At 39.5% G+C, this 17703-nt stretch overlaps 1 protein-coding gene and 1 long non-coding RNA gene across 4 annotated transcripts in view; one reads left to right on the forward strand and one right to left on the reverse strand.

The window, feature by feature from the left end:
• The window catches only part of ZFYVE9 (zinc finger FYVE-type containing 9), a 155637-nt gene that overhangs the window by 127142 nt on the left and 10792 nt on the right, over nucleotides 1–17703 (forward strand). For all 3 annotated transcript variants that reach the window (XM_042248141.2, XM_042248145.2, XM_042248146.2), the window contains 3 exons: nucleotides 10371–10521; nucleotides 12622–12702; nucleotides 15359–15521. In XM_042248141.2, coding sequence (XP_042104075.1) covers nucleotides 10371–10521; nucleotides 12622–12702; nucleotides 15359–15521 — 395 coding nt within the window. The remainder of the gene's footprint in view (nucleotides 1–10370; nucleotides 10522–12621; nucleotides 12703–15358; nucleotides 15522–17703) is intronic.
• On the reverse strand, nucleotides 2908–16386 carry LOC132659159 (uncharacterized). The gene is made up of 2 exons (XR_009599194.1): nucleotides 16097–16386; nucleotides 2908–7390 (listed from the first exon to the last, which is right to left on the reverse strand). It is a non-coding gene; the product is annotated as an uncharacterized LOC132659159 (long non-coding RNA).

A 17703-nucleotide genomic window follows, 5' to 3' on the forward strand; every position in this document is an offset into this window, starting at 1 on the left:
AGAAGGCCAAATATTTGTATCTTCCCTGCAGCCATGAAATTAAAAGACGCTTACTCCTTGGAAGGAAAGTTATGACCAACCTAGACAGTATATTAAAAAGCAGAGATATTACTTTGTCATCTAAGGTCCATCTAGTCAAGGCTATGGTTTTTCCAGTAGTCGTGTATGGATGTGAGAATTGGACTGTGAGGAAAGCTGAGCGCCAAAGAATTGATGCTTCTGAACTGTTGTGTTGGAGAAGACTCTTGAGAGTCCCTTGGACTGCAAGGAGCTCCAACTAGTCCATCCTAAAGGAGATCAGTCCCGGATGTTCTTTGGAAGGACTGATGTTGAGGCTGAAACTCCAATATTTTGGCCACCTGATGCGAAGAGCTGACTCATTTGAAAAGACCCTGATGTTGGGAAAGATTGAAGGCAGAAGGAGAAGGGGATGACAGAGGATGAGATGGTTGGATGGCATCACCAACTCAATGGACATGAGTTTGGGTAAACTCCGGGAGTTGGTGATTGGCAGGGAGGCCTCGCGTGCTGTAGTTCATGGGGTCACAAAGAGTTGGACACGACTGAGTGACTGAACAGAACTGAGTGACTAAAGATGTTAAGCATCTTTTCAAGTGCTTGTTGGCCACTTGTGTATCTTCTCTGGAGAAATGTCCAGAGCTGGATGTGGATGATGCCATACAAGAAATACAAAAAATGTGCTATGGCAGTTCAAAAAAGGGAGTGGTCACATTAGTTCTGATGGGAAGTTAAAGAAGGCTACCGGTAGAAACTGGTGTTTTTACTAAGTCTTGACTTGGGATCAGCTTTTTTCAGCTGCTTGGATATGGGAGAAGAATATTTTTAATCTGCTCAGTGTAAGCAAAATTAGAAATCATCTTCAGTTCAGTTCAGTTCAGTCGCTCAGTCGTGTCCGACTCTTTGCGACCCCATGAATCGCAGCATGCCAGGCCTCCCTGTTCATCCCCATCTCCCGGAGTTCACTCAGACTCACGTCCATCAAGTCCGTGATGCCATCCAGCCATCTCATCCTCGGTCATCCCCTTCTCCTCCTGCCCCCAATCCCTCCCAGCATCAGAGTCTTTTCCAATGAGTCAACTCTTCGCATGAGGTGGACAAAGTACTGGAGTTTCAGCTTCAGCATCATTCCTTCCAAAGAAATCCCAGGGTTGATCTCCTTCAGAATGGACTGGTTGGATCTCCTTGCAGTCCAAGGGACTCTCAAGAGTCTTCTCCAACACCACAGTTTAAAAGCATCAATTCTTTGGCGCTCAGCCTTCTTCACAGTCCAACTCTCACATCCATACAGGACCACAGGAAAAACTATAGTCTTGACTAGACGGACCTTAGTCGGCAAAGTAATGTCTCTACTTTTGAAGATGCTATCTAGGTTGGTCATAACTTTTCTTCCAAGGAGTAAGCGTCTTTTAATTTCATGGCTGCAATCACTATCTGCAGTGATTTTGGAGCCCCCAAAAATAAAGTCTGACACTGTTTCCACTGTTTCTCCATCTATTTCCCATGAAGTGATGGGACCGGATGCCATGATCTTCGTTTTCTGAATGTTCAGCTTTAAGCCCACTTTTTCACTTTCCTCTTTCACTTTCATCAAGAGGCTTTTTAGCTCCTCTTCACTTTCTGCCATAAGGGTGGTGTCATCTGCATATCAGGTTATTGATATTTCTCCCGGCTATCTTGATTCCAGCTTGTGTTCCTTCCAGTCCAGCATTTCTCATGATGTACTCTGCATATAAGTTAAATAAGCAGGGTGACAATAGACAGCCTTGACATACTCCTTTTCCTATTTGGAGCCAGTCTGTTGTTCCATGTCCAGTTCTAACTGTTGCTTCCTGACCTGCATACAGATTTCTCAAGAGGCAGGTCAGGTGGTCTGTATTCCCATCTCTTTCAGAATTTTCCACAGTTTATTGTGATCCACACAGTCAAAGGCTTTGGCATAGTCAATAAAGCCGAAATAGATGTTTTTCTGGAACTCTCTTGCTTTTTCAATGATCCAGTGGATGTTGGCAATTTGATCTCTGATTCCTCTGCCTTTTCTAAAACCAGCCTGAACATCAGGGATTTCATGGTTCACGTATTGCTGAAGTCTGGCTTGGAGAATTTTGAGGATTACTTTACTAGCATGTGAGATGAGTGCAGTTGTGCGGTAGTTTGAGCATTCTTTGGCATTGCCTTTCTTTGGAATTGGAATGAAAACTGACCTTTTCCAGTCCTGTGGCCACTGCTGAGTTTTCCAAACTTGCTGGCATATTGAGTGCAGCACTTTCACAGCATCATCTTTCAGGATTTGAAACAGCTCAACTGGAATTCCATCACCTCCACTGGCTTTGTTCGTAGTGATGCTTTCCAAGGCCCACCTGACTTCACTTTCCAAGATGTCTGGCTCTAGACTAGTGATCACACCATCATGATTATCTACCTTAGCCTAGTTATTTGGAAGAAATGGGAGGGTGGTGGTGGTGGTATAGTTGCTAAGTCATATCTGACTCTTGGGATTCCATCAACTGTAGCCCGCCAGGCTCCTCTGTCCATGGGATTCTCCAGGCAAGAATACTGGAGTGGGTTGCCATTTACTTCTCCAGGGGATCTTCCCAGCCCAGAAATTGAACCCAGGTCTCCTGCATTGCAGGTGGATTCTTAACCAACTGAGCTACAAAGGAAGCCCAAAGGGAGGGTAAATAACAGCATATGCTACAGCTCAGAGATGGGAAATGGTAATAGATCAGGAGGTAGTCCTGCCTGCAAGGATACAGTAGGAAGCGAGGTAAAGCAGGAAAGCTGGTTTGGAGTTAGAGCATAGGACAGTTATGATCTGAGTGGAGGACAAGGTGGGGGAAACGTGATCAGAGCTGTGCCTATGGTAAATATGGAAACATTCAGTCGATCTAGGAAAGAAAAGAAAATTTTTATTTGAGCCAAATTGAGGATTATAGCCTGGAAAAGCATCTCAGAAAGCTCTGAGAACTGTTAACACCCGTTTGAAATCAATGCACAGTTATAAGTTTTTTGAGACAGAGTGCTATACATTACATGATATATTATTAACAGTTGACACAATCCAGATCTGCTAGAAATGACCCCCTTACAAGATCCAAGGAAATGTTATCTTTTAAGTGATCTTGTTGGTGCTTAGAGAATGTTGCTTTCCTGGTTGAGCAGGTATTTCTGCCCTCGGGGAGGCCTGATGGATGCACAGTGCAGCAGATACACAGTGCACAGTGGAAGGGAGAGAGAAGGCCAAAAAGCAGAGAAAACTTTTTTATATTTAAAATTTTTCTTATCTTACCATTAAATATGAATTTTATTTCACATGTAGAATGAATCAGTGCTGCTACTGTAGGTAAAACAGTTATAAAGTTGTTAAATGTCCAGAAAAGAGGTAATTACAGTAACAATAGTAATAGATCAACAGATATTACAGAATTTGAATTGACAGAGCAGAGAAATGGCTCAACTAAAGTGGAAAACCAATTATTTATATCATTGTATGACAAGTGTAAGTTTCCTTTATGTTCAGTAAGATCCTTTGAATGTTTGGGAAATTCTCTTTGGTATAAATGAACATGGTTTTAAGAAAACAAACCAACCAACCCTGTTCGTTCATTTCTAAAGAAGTACGAAGTTTTAAGAAAATCTCATTAGCTTTGAAATTGATATCCAGGAAAATGATTTTGTTAGAAGCTAGCTAATTTATTCAGAATATCCAAATTGAAAACATTTTATATTTTTTGATGAGGCCATTTGGCTTGCGGAATCTCTGGTTCTCTGACCAGGGACTGAACCCAGACCCAGCAGTGAAAGCACTGAGTCCTAACTACTGGATCACCAGGAAATTCTTGAAAATATTTTTAATCTGCTCAGTGTAAGCAAAATTAGAAATCACCTTAGCCTAATGATTTGGAAGAAATGGCAGATATAATATTTTTTATAATTGTTGTATATGATTGTATCCATTTCTTTCATGTGATATAAATGTAAATTATAATTGAAAACCTAAAGTAATCTGTCTACTGACTTCTCCAAGAAGGAATCTTCTGACTTACCTTATTTGCAAAAACTTATTTTAAAGTATTTTTTGGAAAATCCTGATAGAAGTAGTTTGTTTTATTCCGTTGATAAAAGTTAGTGTGAGAGGAATTTTTAATTATTGTTTGGATGCCTCTGGCAATACAGCTATATATTAAAATATTAACTTTGTAAGAGTTATAAACATAATAAAGTCAAACCAGAAGATGATGATATCTTGGCATTGTATTGGTACAGTACCTAGAAATAAATTTACCAAGGATATAAAAGACTTGAAACCTTAAAACTATAAAATTTGTTGAAAGAACTTAAAGAGACCTAAAAAATGGGATGACATCTCATGTTCATGTATTGGAAGACTGAAAATTGTTAACATGTTAATACTACTCAAAGTGATCTTCAGATCCAGCACAAGCCCTATCAGAATTCCAATGGGGGACTTCCCTGGTGGTCCAGTGGATAAGAATCCACCTGCCAGTGCAGGGGAAACAGGTTCAGTCCCTGATCCGGGAGGATTCCACATACATAGCACAGAGCAAGTAAGCCCCTAAGCCATAACTGCGGAGCCTGCAGAGCCTGAGCTTACGAGCCCATGAGCCACAACTAAGGAGCCCTCATGCTGCGACTGCTGAAGCCTGTGAGCCTAGAGTCTGTGCTCCACAACAAGAGAAGCCACTGCAATGAGAAGCCTGGGCACCGCAATGAAGAGTAGCCCCCGCTCACAACAACCAGAGAAAGCCCTTCATAGAGCAGCGAAGACCCAGTGCAACCAAATAAAAATAAAATAAAATTTTTTCTTTAAATTCCAATGGCCTTTTATAGAACCGGAAAGCCAATACTCAAGTTCATTTGAAATTGCAAGGGACTCTGAAGCCAAAATTTTGTAAAAGAACAAAATTGGAAACTTCAAACTTCTCAGTTTAAAAACTTACTTCAAGGCTACGTAATCAAAAGTGTGGTATTGGCATGAAATAGAATTAAGGTCCTAGAAATAAATTTATACATTTAATGGCCAGTTGATTTTGACAAGGGTGCCAAGACTATTTAATGGTGAAAGAATAGTCTTTAACAAATGGTACTGGGACAACTGGATATCCACATGTAAAAAGAATTAAGTTGTCCCTTTACTTCAAATCATAAAGTTTAACTCAAAATAGATCAATGGCCTGAATATAAGAGCTAAATTCATATAGCTGTTAAGAGAAAAACATGAGGGTAAGTTTTCATCACCTTTGATTTAGCAGTGGGTTTTTAGATATGCATAAACAAGAAAAGGAAAAATACATAAATTGGAGTTAAGAAAAAGTAAAACCTTTTGTGCATTCGAGGATATTAACAGGAAAGTGGAAAGATAGCAGTACAATGGGAGAAAATATTTACAGTCCATTTATCTGATATAAGGATCTGTTCTCTAGGTCTAGAATAAAGAAATCTTACAATTCAACAACAAAAGACACACAGTCCAATTTAAAAATGAGCAAAAGACATGAAGAGACATTTCTCCAGAGAAGATACACAAATGGCCAACAAGCACTTGAAAAGATGCTTAACATCTTTAGTCATTCAGTTCAGTTCAGTCGCTCAGTTTTGTCAGACTCTGCGACCCCATGAACCACAGCATACCAGTACTCTCTGTTCATCCCCAACTCCCGGAGTTTACCCAAACTCAGGTCCATTGATGCCATCCAACCATCTGATCCTCTGTCATCCCCTTCCTCTCCTGCCCTCAATCTTTCCCAGCATCAGGATCTTTTCAAATGAGTCAGTTCTTCACATCAGGTGGCCAAAGTATTGGAGTTTCAGCTTCAAATTCAGTCCTTCCAATGAGCACCCAGGACTGATCTCCTTTAGAATGGACTGTTTGGATCTCCTTGCAGTCCAAGGGACTCTCAAGAGTCTTCTCCAACACCACAGTTCAAAAGCATCAATTTTTCAGTGCTCAGCTTTCTTTACAGTCCAACTCTCACATCCATACATGACTACTGGAAAAACCATAGCCTTGACTAGATAGATGGACCTTAGTTGACAAAATAATTTCTCTGCTTTTGAATATGCTATCTAGGTTGGTCATAACTTTCCTTCCAGGAGTAAGCATCTTTTAATTTCATGGCTGCAATCACCATCTGCAGTGATTTTGGAGCCCAGAAAAATAAAGTCTGACACTGTTTCCCCATCTATTTCCCATGAAGTAATGGGACCGGATGCCATGATCTTCGTTTTCTGAATGTTGAGCTTTAAGCCAACTTTTTCACTGTCCACTTTCACTTTCATCAAGAGGCTTTTTAGTTCTTCTTCACTTTCTGCCATAAGGGTGGTGTCATCTGCATATCTGAGGTTATTGATATTTCTCCCGGCAATCTTGATTCCAGCTTTGCCTCTTCCACTCCAGCATTTCTCATGATGTACTCTGCATGGAAGTTAAATAAGCAGGGTGACAATATACAGCCTTGATGTACTCCTTCTCCTATTTGGAACTAGTCTGTTGTTCCATGTCCAGTTCTAACTGTTGCTTCCTGACCTGCATACAGGTTTCTCAAGAGGCAGGTCAGGTCTGGTATTCCCATCTCTTTCAGAATTTTCCACAGTTTATTGTGATCCACACAGTCAAAGGCTTTGGCATAGTCAATAAAGCAGAAATAGATGTTTTTTTCTGGAACTGTCTTGCTTTTCTGATGATCCAGCAGATGTTGGCAATTTGATTTCTGGTTCCTCTGCCTTTTCTAAAACCAGCTTGAACATCTGGAAGGTCACAGTTCACGTACTGCTGAAGCCTTGCTTGGAAAATTTTGAGGATTACTAGCGTGTGAGATGAGTGTAATTGTGCGGCAGTTTGAACATTCTTTGGCATTGCGTTTCTTTGGGATTGGAATGAAAACTGACCTTTTCCAGTCCTGTGGCCACTGCTGAGTTTTCCAAATGTGCTGGCATATTGAGTACAGCACTTTCACGGCATCATCTTTTAGGATTTGAAATAGCTCAACTAGAATTCCATCACCTCCATTAGTTTTGACGTAGTGATGCTTCCTAAGGCCCACTTGACTTTACATTCCAGGATGTCTGGCTCTAGGTGAGTGATCACATCATCGTGATTATCTGGGTTGTGAAGATGTTTTTTGTATAGTTCTTCTGTGTATTCTTGCCACCTCTTTAACATCTTCTGCTTCTGTTAGGTCCATACTATTTCTGTGCTTTATTGAGCCTATCTTTGCATGAAATGTTCCTTGGTATCTCTAATTTTCTTGAAGGGATCTCTAGTCTTTCCCATTCTATTGTTTTCCTCTAGTCACTCGGGAAATGCAAATCAAAGCCACAGTGCAGTACTCCTTTATGCCTGCTAGGATGACTGTGAAAAACAGCAACAACAGTGGAAAATAACAGGTGTTAATAAGGGTGCAAGAAAATTGAAAACCTACATTGCTGGTAGAAGTTTTAAATGGTTCATTCGCTATGAAAAACATTTTGGCAGCTCCTCAAAAAGTTAAACATAGAATTACCGTATGACCCTGTAATTCCACCCCTAGTATATATTCCAAAGTATTGAAAACAAGTATATGTACATACATTTTCATAGTAGCACTATTCACAATAGCCAAAAGGTGGACATAGCCAAAACATTCATGGATGGATGGTTAAACAAATTGTGGTGTATATGCACAGTGAAATATTTTTCAGCCGTAAAAGAGAATGAAGTACTGATATATGATATACTGATATGTCATATGTATATATCATACATATATCAGAATGAAGTACTGATATATTCTCACCATGGGTGGCTCTTAAAACATGCTAAATTAAAGAAGCCATACACAGTAGTCACATATTCCGTGTTTCCATTTTTATGAAATATCCAGAATGCAGACAAAATAGATTCATGTTGGAGGGGGGAATGGGAAGAAACCAGTTAATTACTAAGGCAGTTTACTTTGAATGAATGATGGAAGTTTTGGGGAACTAGATAAGAATGGTGGTTGAAGAACACTGTCTGAATGCCACTGAGCTGTTCATTTTAAAATGGTTAATTTTATGTCATGAGAATTTCATTTCAATACATTTTTTTGAGTATAGCAGTTCAGTTCAGTTCAGTCGCTCAGTCGTGTCCGACTCTTTGCGACCCCATGAATCGTAGCATGCCAAGCCTCCCTGTCCATCACCATCTCCCGGAGTTAGCTCAGACTCACGTCCATCGAGTCAGTGATGCCATCCAGCCATCTCATCCTCGGTCGTCCCCTTCTCCTCCTGCCCCCAATCCCTCCCAGCATCAGAGTCTTTTCCAATGAGTCAGCTCCTCGCATGAGGTGGCCAGAGTACTGGAGCTTCAGCTTTAGCATCATTCCTTCCAAAGAAATCCCAGGGTTGATCTCCTTCAGAATGGACTGGTTGGATCTCCTTGCAGTCCAAGGCACTCTCAAGAGTCTTCTCCAACACCACAGTTCAAAAGCATCAATTCTTCGGCGCTCGGCCTTCTTCACAGTCCAACTCTCACATCCATACATGACCACAGGAAAAACCATAGCCTCGACTAGATGGACCTTATTCGGCAAAGTAATGTCTCTGCTTTTGAATATACTATCTAGGTCGGTCATAACTTTTCTTCCAAGGAGTAAACGTCTTTTAATTTCATGGCTGCAGTCACCATCTGCAGTGATTTTGGAGCCCCAAAAAATAAAGTCTGACACTGTTTCCACTGTTTCCCCATCTATTTCCCATGAAGTGATGGGACCAGATGCCATGATCTTCGTTTTCTGAATGTTCAGCTTTAAGCCCACTTTTCACTGTGCTCTTTCACTTTCATCAAGAGGCTTTTTAGCTCCTCTTCACTTTCTGCCATAAGGGTGGTGTCATCTGCATATCTGAGGTTATTGATATTTCTCCCGGCAGTCTTGATTCCAGCTTGTGTTTCTTCCAGTCCAGCGTTTCTCATAATGTAGTCTGCATGTAAGTTAAATAAGCAGGGTGACAATAGACAGCCTTGACGTACTCCTTTTCCTATTTGGAACCAGTCTGTTGTTCCATGTCCAGTTCTAACTGTTGCTTCCTGACCTGCATACAGATTTCTCAAGAGGCAGGTTAGGTGGTCTGGTATTCCTATCTCTTTCAGAATTTTCCACAGTTTATTGTGATCCACACAGTCAAAGTTTTTGGCATAGTCAATAAAGCTGAAATAGATGTTTTTCTGGAACTCTCTTGCTTTTTCAATGATCCAGCGGATGTTGGCAATTTGATCTCTGGTTCCTCTGCCTTTTCTAAAACCAGCTTGAACATCAGGGAGTTCACAGTTCACGTTATTGCTGAAGTCTGGCTTGGAGAATTTTGAGGATTACTTTACTAGCATGTGAGATGAGTGCAATTGTGCGGTAGTTTGAGCATTCTTTGGCATTGCCTTTCTTTGGGATTGGAATGAAAACTGACCTTTTCCAGTCCTGTGGCCACTGCTGAGTACAGTAATATAAAAGGTATCAGAACACTCATCTACTATTTTTGACACTGCAATTTATAATGTTACAAGGAGGGGAGTAAAACAAAATAAAAGTCTTAAACTAGAGTTTCAAAAGATCAAAGCCATTTAAAAAGATTGAATTAGAAAGTTTAACAAATGATGAGGATAAATGTGAAGAAAAAAATTAGCATAAAAGCAAACAAATAAGTTATCATTGACCTATTTCAACCAGAAGCTAGATTTTAGCATCAAGATGATATAAGCTCAGATTTATTGACTAGATACAAAATGGTGGCCGATGAGCTTTTCCATGTGAGGTTCAGAATTATCACCTTAAAATCTCTTGATAAGAATAAAGCAAAGTATTAGTTATTTCATTGAAGATATGAAACATAAGTTAGTAAAACTAAGAAATAATGGAGTTCATATATTTATAGAGGAAAGCACTCCTTTGGATGTGGAAAAAGAAGACAGGTACGCTTAAATATAAGATATTCTTTTGACTTAGAATTTCAGGGTATATATACTCTCAGAGAGTCCATTGGAGAGAAGAAACTACTGTAATTAGGTAAACTGATTTCAGTCACTTGAGTTCAGTGCAGGAGTGAAAAAGACAAAATGAATGCCCAATGTGCCATGTGCTCGGGTTATAGCACATATCACCTATAAAGCATAGAGAGAATCTTTGTGTATGTTGAACTTTTACGAATGGTGACTGATTTTTCCTTTGTCTTCCTTCATTATTTAGTAGCTTCTTTGCCACTTTAATAAATAATATTCTCTTTCGTCTTTGAGAAGGTGAAGGAGCTGTGCTGTGTCAGGCACACCAAAAAGTGCCCATTCTTGGCAGAGTAAGAAAGATAGCCCTCTTTTTTGATTGCAGATGATAAAAGCCATGAACAAGTCCAATGAGCACGTCCTGGCAGGAGGTGCCTGTTTCAATGAGAAGGCAGACTCCCATCTCGTGTGTGTACAGAATGATGATGGCAACTATCAGACCCAGGCTATCAGTATTCATAATCAGCCCAGAAAGGGTGAGTGTTTGAGCTGATTGAGGTCATGGAATGAAAGATTGATTGTACTGTAACTGGAGAGTGGATATCTCAACCCGGTAAACACTCAGTGTCAGGATAGGTGAAAACAATTGATTATATTAACCTTTTGAAGCTTATTCTGCAAGAATATGTTGACTACTCAGACTTAGAGGTGCAAATGGAATCTCTGTTATTGAGGGGAGCATCTTGAAAATACTGCCTCAGGACACTGACCAGGCCAGCATAGGTATTTGATGCATTGGCCCCATAGTGAGAATATGTTTAGGTAGATTTAGCGCTTTTTGAATGATCATACCCAAAGAGTGTTAATTAACATATTGACAGGATTCTGAAGGTAGCCTTCCAGGTTCAGTGGTACTCAGAATGTGGTCTCATCACTTAGGAGATTGTTAAAAATGAAGATTGCATCCCATATCTGCTAAATCAGAGTTTGCATTTTAACACAATTGTTGTGTGATTCAAATACACATTAGAATTTAAGAAGTGCTGCTCAACATTAGAATTTAAGAAGCCTCTGCTCAACATTAGAATTTAAGAAGCGCTGCTCAACATGACATTTCCTAAAATGTCTTATCAGTGTCTATAGTTTTTAAAATATTCACATAAATAAATAAAATTTTTGCTTATTATTTTAGACTGAGAAACCTTGTATTAAGTTTAAGCAGATTTCTTTACTGCAGGACTTTTCAGAGCCTTTAGCGTTTTTTTTTTAAAGGAGGATAGTGCCTAGACCTTCCCAAATTTATTTGACCATAAGTCTTTTTCCTCTCAGAATATCTCCTAAAACTAGCTTTCTTTAGTATGCTTCATTAAGCACTTCTCTAGTAGACGTACTACTTCTGTCTTTAAGGTATATTTTTAAAATCAGTTGTTTAGTAAAGGCATAAAAGGTACTGAGCACATGTATATTCAAATATAATATCTAAAATAGGTAGGTGACAAGTCTACTATGCTCTCTATTAGTCAAATCATATCTATAATATTTTAATAAGTTCTGGGTATCATTAATGTATTGGTGATAAAACTAGAAGGTCTTCAAGGCCTGTGAGAAGTTTGAAAACTAGGTTACAGGAAGATCTCTTGAATAAAATATAAATGTTTAACCTAGAAAAGTATAGATTGAAAAAGGGTGAAAAATAGGTATTTCTATTTTTAAGATTCTCTATTATGTAGAAATAATATTTAACTTACTCTCTATAGCTACAAAAGACCAAAACCAGCACCAGTGGGTGAAAGCTACAAGGATCTAGATTTGGGCTCTGTTTGAGAGCACACTCTGTAACACTGAGAGCTGTCCAGAAATAGAAATGGTTGCCTTGTGCTATTGTGGGCTCCCTGTCACTAGGAGTCTTTGACAAAGGCTGGATGACCTACCCATTAGAGATGCTTTAGGGCCAGTGGGTAGGAAGTTGGAATATCTTAGTCTAATGTAAGATGTGGAGAAATAAAACAGTGTAGTGCAGTTTTATAAAGCAAAATGTAATTAAATATCCTTTCTTTTATGAAGAGGTGTTCATCTTTTAAATAGGCGTTTGTTTTTCTAAAAGGTCCACTTTGTAAATAAAATAGTTGGCAATCATATGTCCATATTCAAAATATATTTTCTCTTAAAAAAAGCAATGAACTAGATCTGGGGTCAGGAGACTTTTTCTGTGAATGGCTATATGATAAATATTTTAGGCTTTGCAAACCTGTGGTCTTTGTTGCCAGCACTTTGGCATCATACTTCAAAAACTGCCATAGACAATATATAAATGAATGAATATGGTTGCGTTCCAATAAAATTTTATTTACAAAAACAAGCTGCAGACCAAACCTTAGTCTCGACTAGTAAGATTTCCTTGCTTCTTGACTGAAGGAAGCTCAAAACAAAATGGAAGAGTGTAAATTAAAACCTCATTCTCTAAGCTCTCATTAGTATATGAGTTATTGGTTATTTGTATCTGGTATTGTATAGAGTAAGTATTTTTTATTTCTGTATGATGGTTTGAGTTCCCAACTACCAAATATTTCATTATTATTTTCAGTCCGTCCATCTCAAAGTCTTTCTTCACTAACCTATTTCTATTGCTATTTTAGTGACTGGTGCCAGTTTCTTTGTGTTCAGTGGCGCTCTGAAATCCTCTTCAGGATATCTTGCCAAGTCCAGTATTGTGGAAGGTAAAGAATGAGTTATTTACTGCATGTACATAGTTCAGTCTTAATTATACAACTGAAAACCAAGGGACATTAAAGGAAAACTTGACACTTTTGCCATAGACTTCTGACTCCACAGAAGTTATTTATTCAATAGCATCTCACTGTACAGCTAATTAAGACTGTCATAAAGGTGCTTAACTCTCCAAAGAAGGGAGAAAGTGGTAGAGATGCCATGGGACACCAACATAAAGTTAAGAGATGGCTTTTCAGAGCTCTGGAATCATGTATCCAAGGGGACATAGTCTGAGTTCAGATACAACACTGGGTGCAAATCTGTAAATAAGTAGATGAAGTTCAGCCCCACTTATAAGTTTATTTTAGTGAAAGTGAAAGTGAAGTCGCTCAGTCGTGTCCGACTGTTTGTGACCCCATGGACTTCAGCCTGCCAGGCTCCTCTGTCCATGGGATTTTCCAGGCAACAATACTGGAGTGGGCTGCCATTTCCTTCTCCAGGGGATCTTCCCAACCCAGGGATCAAACCCAGGTCTCCTACATTGTAGGCAGCTGCTTTTTACCGTCTGAGCCTAGTTGATTTACAGTGTTGTGTTAATTTCTACTGTAGAGCAGTGTAATTCAGTTATATATATGTATATATGTGTATATATATATACACACACACACACACGCATTCTTTTTCATATTCTTTTCCATTATGATTTATCACTGGATATTTTCTTCCTCAAATATTCTTCTCTGTATTTTGATCTAGTTACTCTTGTTGTGTAACAAATTAACCAGAATTTAATGGCTTAAAGCAACTATTTATCACCCTCACTTATTGCGCTGGGTCTGCCCTTGACAAGGCAATGCAGGGATGGCTTGATCTTGCTCAGTGATGTCTGGGGCCTCAGTTGGGATGACTTGAAGGTTGGTGCTTACTTGATGGCCAGGAGCTAGAATTATCTGAAACTTTGTTGATTCACATGTCTGGGGCCGGTCTTGGGATGATTTAAAGACTAGGAAAGATGACTGGAGCCCTTTACAATGGACTGTTTAGCATGCATCCTTGGGCTAGTTGGACTTCTTATATGGTGGCTTAGAACTCCAACCACAAGTATTCCAGCACAAGGCCAAAGCTGCATTGGTTTTATGACCAAGCCTTGAAAATCACAGTTATCCTCTGGTGGTGGAAGTGGTCATAAGTCTGCTGGGGGGAGAGGAGTTAGACTCCATTTCTTAATGGGGAAAAGGAAAAGGTAGCATTGTAGAAAAGCATGTGAGACAGGAGATGCTATGATTATCTTTGGAAAGTACAATCTGCATACAGAATGACAGATTTTCATTTGCACTGTGGCTCACTCCAGTGCCCTAAGAGCAGTTCTTCTGAGGGTGGATTCCTTTGTGTTAATTGAAATACATAGATAAACTTAACGTGTGTTAACAGAGATTGACTTTGATCTCCTTTATTGCCAAACTCAGTAAAACAGCAAGTGAAGAGCAAAGTATGCTAATATTTCGCAACTTAATGTCACAACTCAAAGCAGAAATATTCTATTAAGAAATTAAGAAATCTAGGAGTTAGTCATTCTACTTCCTCATCAAGAAATCTAGGCGTTAAATGACTGGTTAATGCTTTTGTAATCAAATATTGACTACCTTTAAAGTGTGTCTTTACAAGATGCTTAAAAAGCACCCTTTAAATGTCAAAATGATCAACTGAACTGAAAGAAATCCTTACAAATGCAAAGCGATGTATTTAAAAAGTTGCATTTATGTTTTTGGACTGGAAATTTCTTAGGGCTTACATTTCACCATGTGTGTCAGCAGAGCAATTAGCTACCTATTTATGAAAATTTTACTGATGCTCTTTAGAAATTATTTCAGTTGACAAAATTATGTGTCAAAGAAGCAGGATAATTGGTCAGCATGTGACAGCTTACTCCCTCAATTTCAGTATTTTCCTTTAACTTAGGTGATAGCCCCCAAATAGTTATCATCTGTTGGCTCATGGTAGCCCATATAAAACATAAATGGTAGATCTGCCTTATTGCCAGTCAATAAATGGAATTACTCCCCAGTTCGCTGCTGCTGCTAAGTCGCTTCAGTCGTGTCTGACTCTGTGCGACCCCATAGATGGCAGCCCACCAGGCTCCCCCGTCCCTGGGATTCTCCAGGCAAGAATACTGGAGTGGGGTGCCATTTCCTTCTCCACCCCAGTTCACTAGTGTTGTTTATTCAGTGATTTATTTAACAAGCACTGGCACTCACTGTATGCAGTCATAGTAAGGTGAGTGATACAAACAAATGAATATGATTAGAGCATGATGCAGCAGTGGAACCACAAACAAAATGCTCTGTGTATCCAAAAGAGGGATGTGACCATGTGGAAGTTTTCCTTTTGAGCAGTCTCAGGACAATCTTAGTTGTGCCTGAAGTGAAATCAACAGGCAGGTTTTTTAAGCAGGATCCATCTTGGCATTTGCTGCTCGTAACACTTTCAGTAAGTAAGAGGTTGAGCTCAAAGGACAAAACCTCTTTGTATCTGTCAGCTTTAGAGAACAGAAGTTTCACGTTTAATCCTAGAGGAATTTGCTAGATGCCAGGTACAGAGCTTCATCTGCCCCTCTCCCTGGCTTTGCACTGTTTCCATCTGTATTGTCTTGGTGCTGATTCTCAGATGGCGTTATGGTCCAGATCACTGCAGAGAACATGGATGCCCTGAGGCAGGCGCTGCGGGAGATGAAGGACTTCACCATCACCTGTGGCAAGGCAGAGGCCGAGGACCCCCAGGAGCAAATCCACATCCAGTGGGTGGATGACGACAAGGACGTCAACAAGGGGTAAATGCAGCAAACGTCCCCTCAGTGGCGTTTCGTTATGGGCTGGCCTCTGGGTTTTGTCTAGACTGGCATTTTATTACTCTCCAGAAACCCCTGCCTAAGAAAAAGGACTGCTTTGTATTATAACATGGACTTTTAAATTTCTGGTTTCTTGGCTTAATTTCTGAAGGAGTTTCTGTGCATATTTTTGAAGGGAAGGGAAAGAAAGTAGCTGATGAAACACAACAGTCCTTCTAAAGTTATTGAGATAATAGTAAAACCTAAGCCTTTTTGGTTTACAAAACACTTTTGCTAATATTGTTTCATTTGATATAACAACTACAGATGAGTAAATAAACACCAAAAAGATAAATGACTCAACAAAGCTTGGAAGTGGCTGGGCTAGGACTTAAAAGCCACCTCCTTGGCCTTCAAATCCTATGTTCATCTCTAGAATATGGCAACTATGTTCTGATGGTTCAAGCCAAAACCTTGGAGTCATCTTTGACACTTTGCCTCACACCCTACACCTTAATCCAGCAGTAGAGCTTGTTAGCTTTCTTTTTAAACATGTCCAGAATTGTACTGCTACTCACTGCTCCTCCTGCCGTCATTTGGTCCGCATCCTCGCAGTAGGCTTCTGATTTGTTTCCTTGCTTCTAGCCTTGGCCTCCTCCCTCCTCCTAGCCTCGTCAGTTTCCAGTACAGCAGCCAGAGCAATGTCACCTCTTGCTCAAAACTCACCACTGACTTTCAGGGTCATTCAAGGTAAAAGCCAAAGTCTGTTAAAACTTACAAGCCAAAAAAAAAAAAACTTACAAGCCTTACACAATCCCCTGCCTACTCTCTTTATTTCTCAGAAACAGTATCTGGTTTCTTGTGTGAATATATCAGCCTTCTTCTGCCCTCAGACCTTTGTACCTTCACTTTCTCAACAAAGGCTTCCCTGGCCAGCCTACTACATTGTAAGCCTCTCATACACATTTCTTCCCTTCTCCACCAAATACTTCATACTCCCCTTCCCTGCATTATATTTAAGGGTACCTATGACTCACTAACATATATTTTTACTCATTTATTTTATTATATTGGCCCTGGAATGTAGGATCCATGAGGGCAGAAATTTTTGCTGATTTGTTTACTGCTGTGTCATCAGCACCTAAAACACTGTATGGCACCTAGTAGGTTCTTTAAAAAACTGATTAATTGAATAAATATGTCAAACTTCATTGTATTAAGCTTTCTCCCATTCATCCTTCAGGCAATAATTCTATATGTGGGGTTCGGAAAAGACAAAAATGAATTCATGGTCCTTGGTGACAGGTGACTCAGTCTAGTTTTGAAGATAGTTATAATAAGGGCACCAAAGTATGGAAGATGCTCATAGAAAACTCTATAGGAGACAGTAAAGATAAAAGAGAAATGAGGAACTCAGTAGAGGCGGTAGGGCAGGATTCTGGAATGACTTCCTAGAGGAATGGCTGCCTCTGGAGCTGAGTCTGGTAAGATGGCAAACATCTGCCGCCCAGCTGTGGCAGAGTGGGCCTGCCAGTATGAGGGAACGGCAGGAGTGAAGGCAGATAGAAGGTGTTTCCAGCATGGCATACCAGATTTTTTTTAAAAGAATGTTTTAAAACTTTTGTTATTGAACAAACAGAAGCAACTTCTAAATCAATGAGTATGTTTGTCTACTTTATAAATAACACTTTATCTTCTCATACTTCCTGGAAAATTTAATTTCAAAATCAGTTTGTGTTTAACTCTCTTATTATAGTTGGTTGTTATGTTGATGGTGTGAACTGATACGAGCAAGCATCTATATTATCACAACAAATTCTATAGTTATTAGGACAAAAAACTGGTAGTCTGACAATCTGATGCCATATGGTATTGGTAGCTAACAACAAGTAGGTTGTCCCTTCCTACACCAGTGGCAACACCTTGGAAAAAAGAACAAGAACTCATCAGGGAAAACTCTCAAACCCAGGAGTTCAGTGTATAGTGTGTAGACAGAATGTTTTCTAGCTTGTCCCACAATGTCAGGGTATCCTTTCTCAAGAGAGTTCTTATCAACTAAGGCTGCTCTAGTTTTTATACTGTCTGATGAGTTAGAAATTAAACTTAACAGTGTTTAAATAATTTTAATTCAGTCAAATGTAGCATGTCCCTGATAGTCAACTTTAGGCTAAATTTGATCTATAGA

Source organism: Ovis aries, chromosome 1 (assembly GCF_016772045.2).
Source record: "Ovis aries strain OAR_USU_Benz2616 breed Rambouillet chromosome 1, ARS-UI_Ramb_v3.0, whole genome shotgun sequence".
Classification (NCBI taxonomy): domain Eukaryota; kingdom Metazoa; phylum Chordata; class Mammalia; order Artiodactyla; family Bovidae; genus Ovis; species Ovis aries.